The sequence below is a fragment of the Mesoplodon mirus genome (genome assembly GCF_964341445.2).
Source record: "Mesoplodon mirus genome assembly, chromosome: 15".
Taxonomy (NCBI): Eukaryota; Metazoa; Chordata; class Mammalia; order Artiodactyla; family Ziphiidae; genus Mesoplodon; species Mesoplodon mirus.
The window spans coordinates 37903629-37904503 of NC_138991.1; the positions used below are offsets into that span (position 1 = coordinate 37903629).

General features: G+C 45.1%; 1 protein-coding gene across 1 annotated transcript; it reads right to left on the reverse strand.

Moving 5' to 3' along the window:
- Positions 1-213: 213 nt before the first annotated feature.
- Positions 214-550, reverse strand: LOC309817428 (small ribosomal subunit protein eS27-like). The gene has a single exon (XM_082645754.1). The coding sequence runs from the start codon at positions 522-524 to the stop codon at positions 315-317; it is 210 nt and encodes a 69-aa protein (XP_082501880.1). The 5' UTR covers positions 525-550; the 3' UTR covers positions 214-314.
- Positions 551-875: the final 325 nt, after the last annotated feature.

Genomic DNA, 875 nt, shown 5'->3' on the forward strand with positions numbered 1-875 from the left:
GCTCCCGCCACACGTTTTGTAAAGCTTTAAAAGCACATATCTGAACTTAAAAGGGAAATATTGTCTGGTGGTGAAAAGTGCTCCTGAAAGAAGAGAGAGGGAGAGGGAGAGGGAGAGGAGGGGAGAGAGAGAGAGAGAGAGAGAGAGAGAGAAAGCTGATTGAATTCAGGAGTTTTGAGTTTTTGTTTCTCTTTTTCTTTCTTTTTTTTTTTTTTATCCAAAATGTGTTTATTAGGATGGTTTCCCATTCATCTTGATTCCAGGGGCTTTTAGTGCTGCTTCCATCTGAAGGAGCACCCTTCTGTAAGCCTTGCTTATCCTCCTGTAGGCTGGCAGAGAACGGTAGAGCAGCCAACACACAAAACTACTGTCTGTGTGTGGCTAAAGACGGTGGTGATTTTATAGCATCCTGGGCATTTCACATCCATGAAATAGGAATTGGGGCTCTGCACCAGGCGCTTCTTCTTGTGTTTCCTCTTCTCCTCATCTGGAGAGGGATGAAGGAGATCCTTTGCGAGAGGCATGTTCTCGTGGGGAGGTCGTCACCGTCGGAAAGCTGTTTCTCTTTTTCTATCAGCCGAGCCACATATGAAGATTTCTGGTGTGGAGGCATCCTCTGAGACAGATGGTTTTCTTTTATCCAGCTTTATTTGGCATCCCACCACATTTCTCTGTGTTTAGGCACAGATTAAATAAGGTGATGTAGGTAAGAGGCCTCACCCAGAGCGTGGATTCGGTAGTCCTGGATACCCCGTCCTCCTTGTTATCTTCCGAAGGCTCTTAGGATCCTAATTTCTTCCTTTCTTTTTGCTTTTGGACGAGGACACTGAGGCACCCAGAAATTAATGGTTTGTTTAAAGTTCTCCTTTTGGGCT

What these genes read in the sequence shown, in the direction of transcription:
- LOC309817428 (XM_082645754.1), bottom strand. Translation starts at nt 524, where the DNA reads ATGCCTCTCGCAAAGGATCTCCTTCATCCCTCTCCAGATGAGGAGAAG.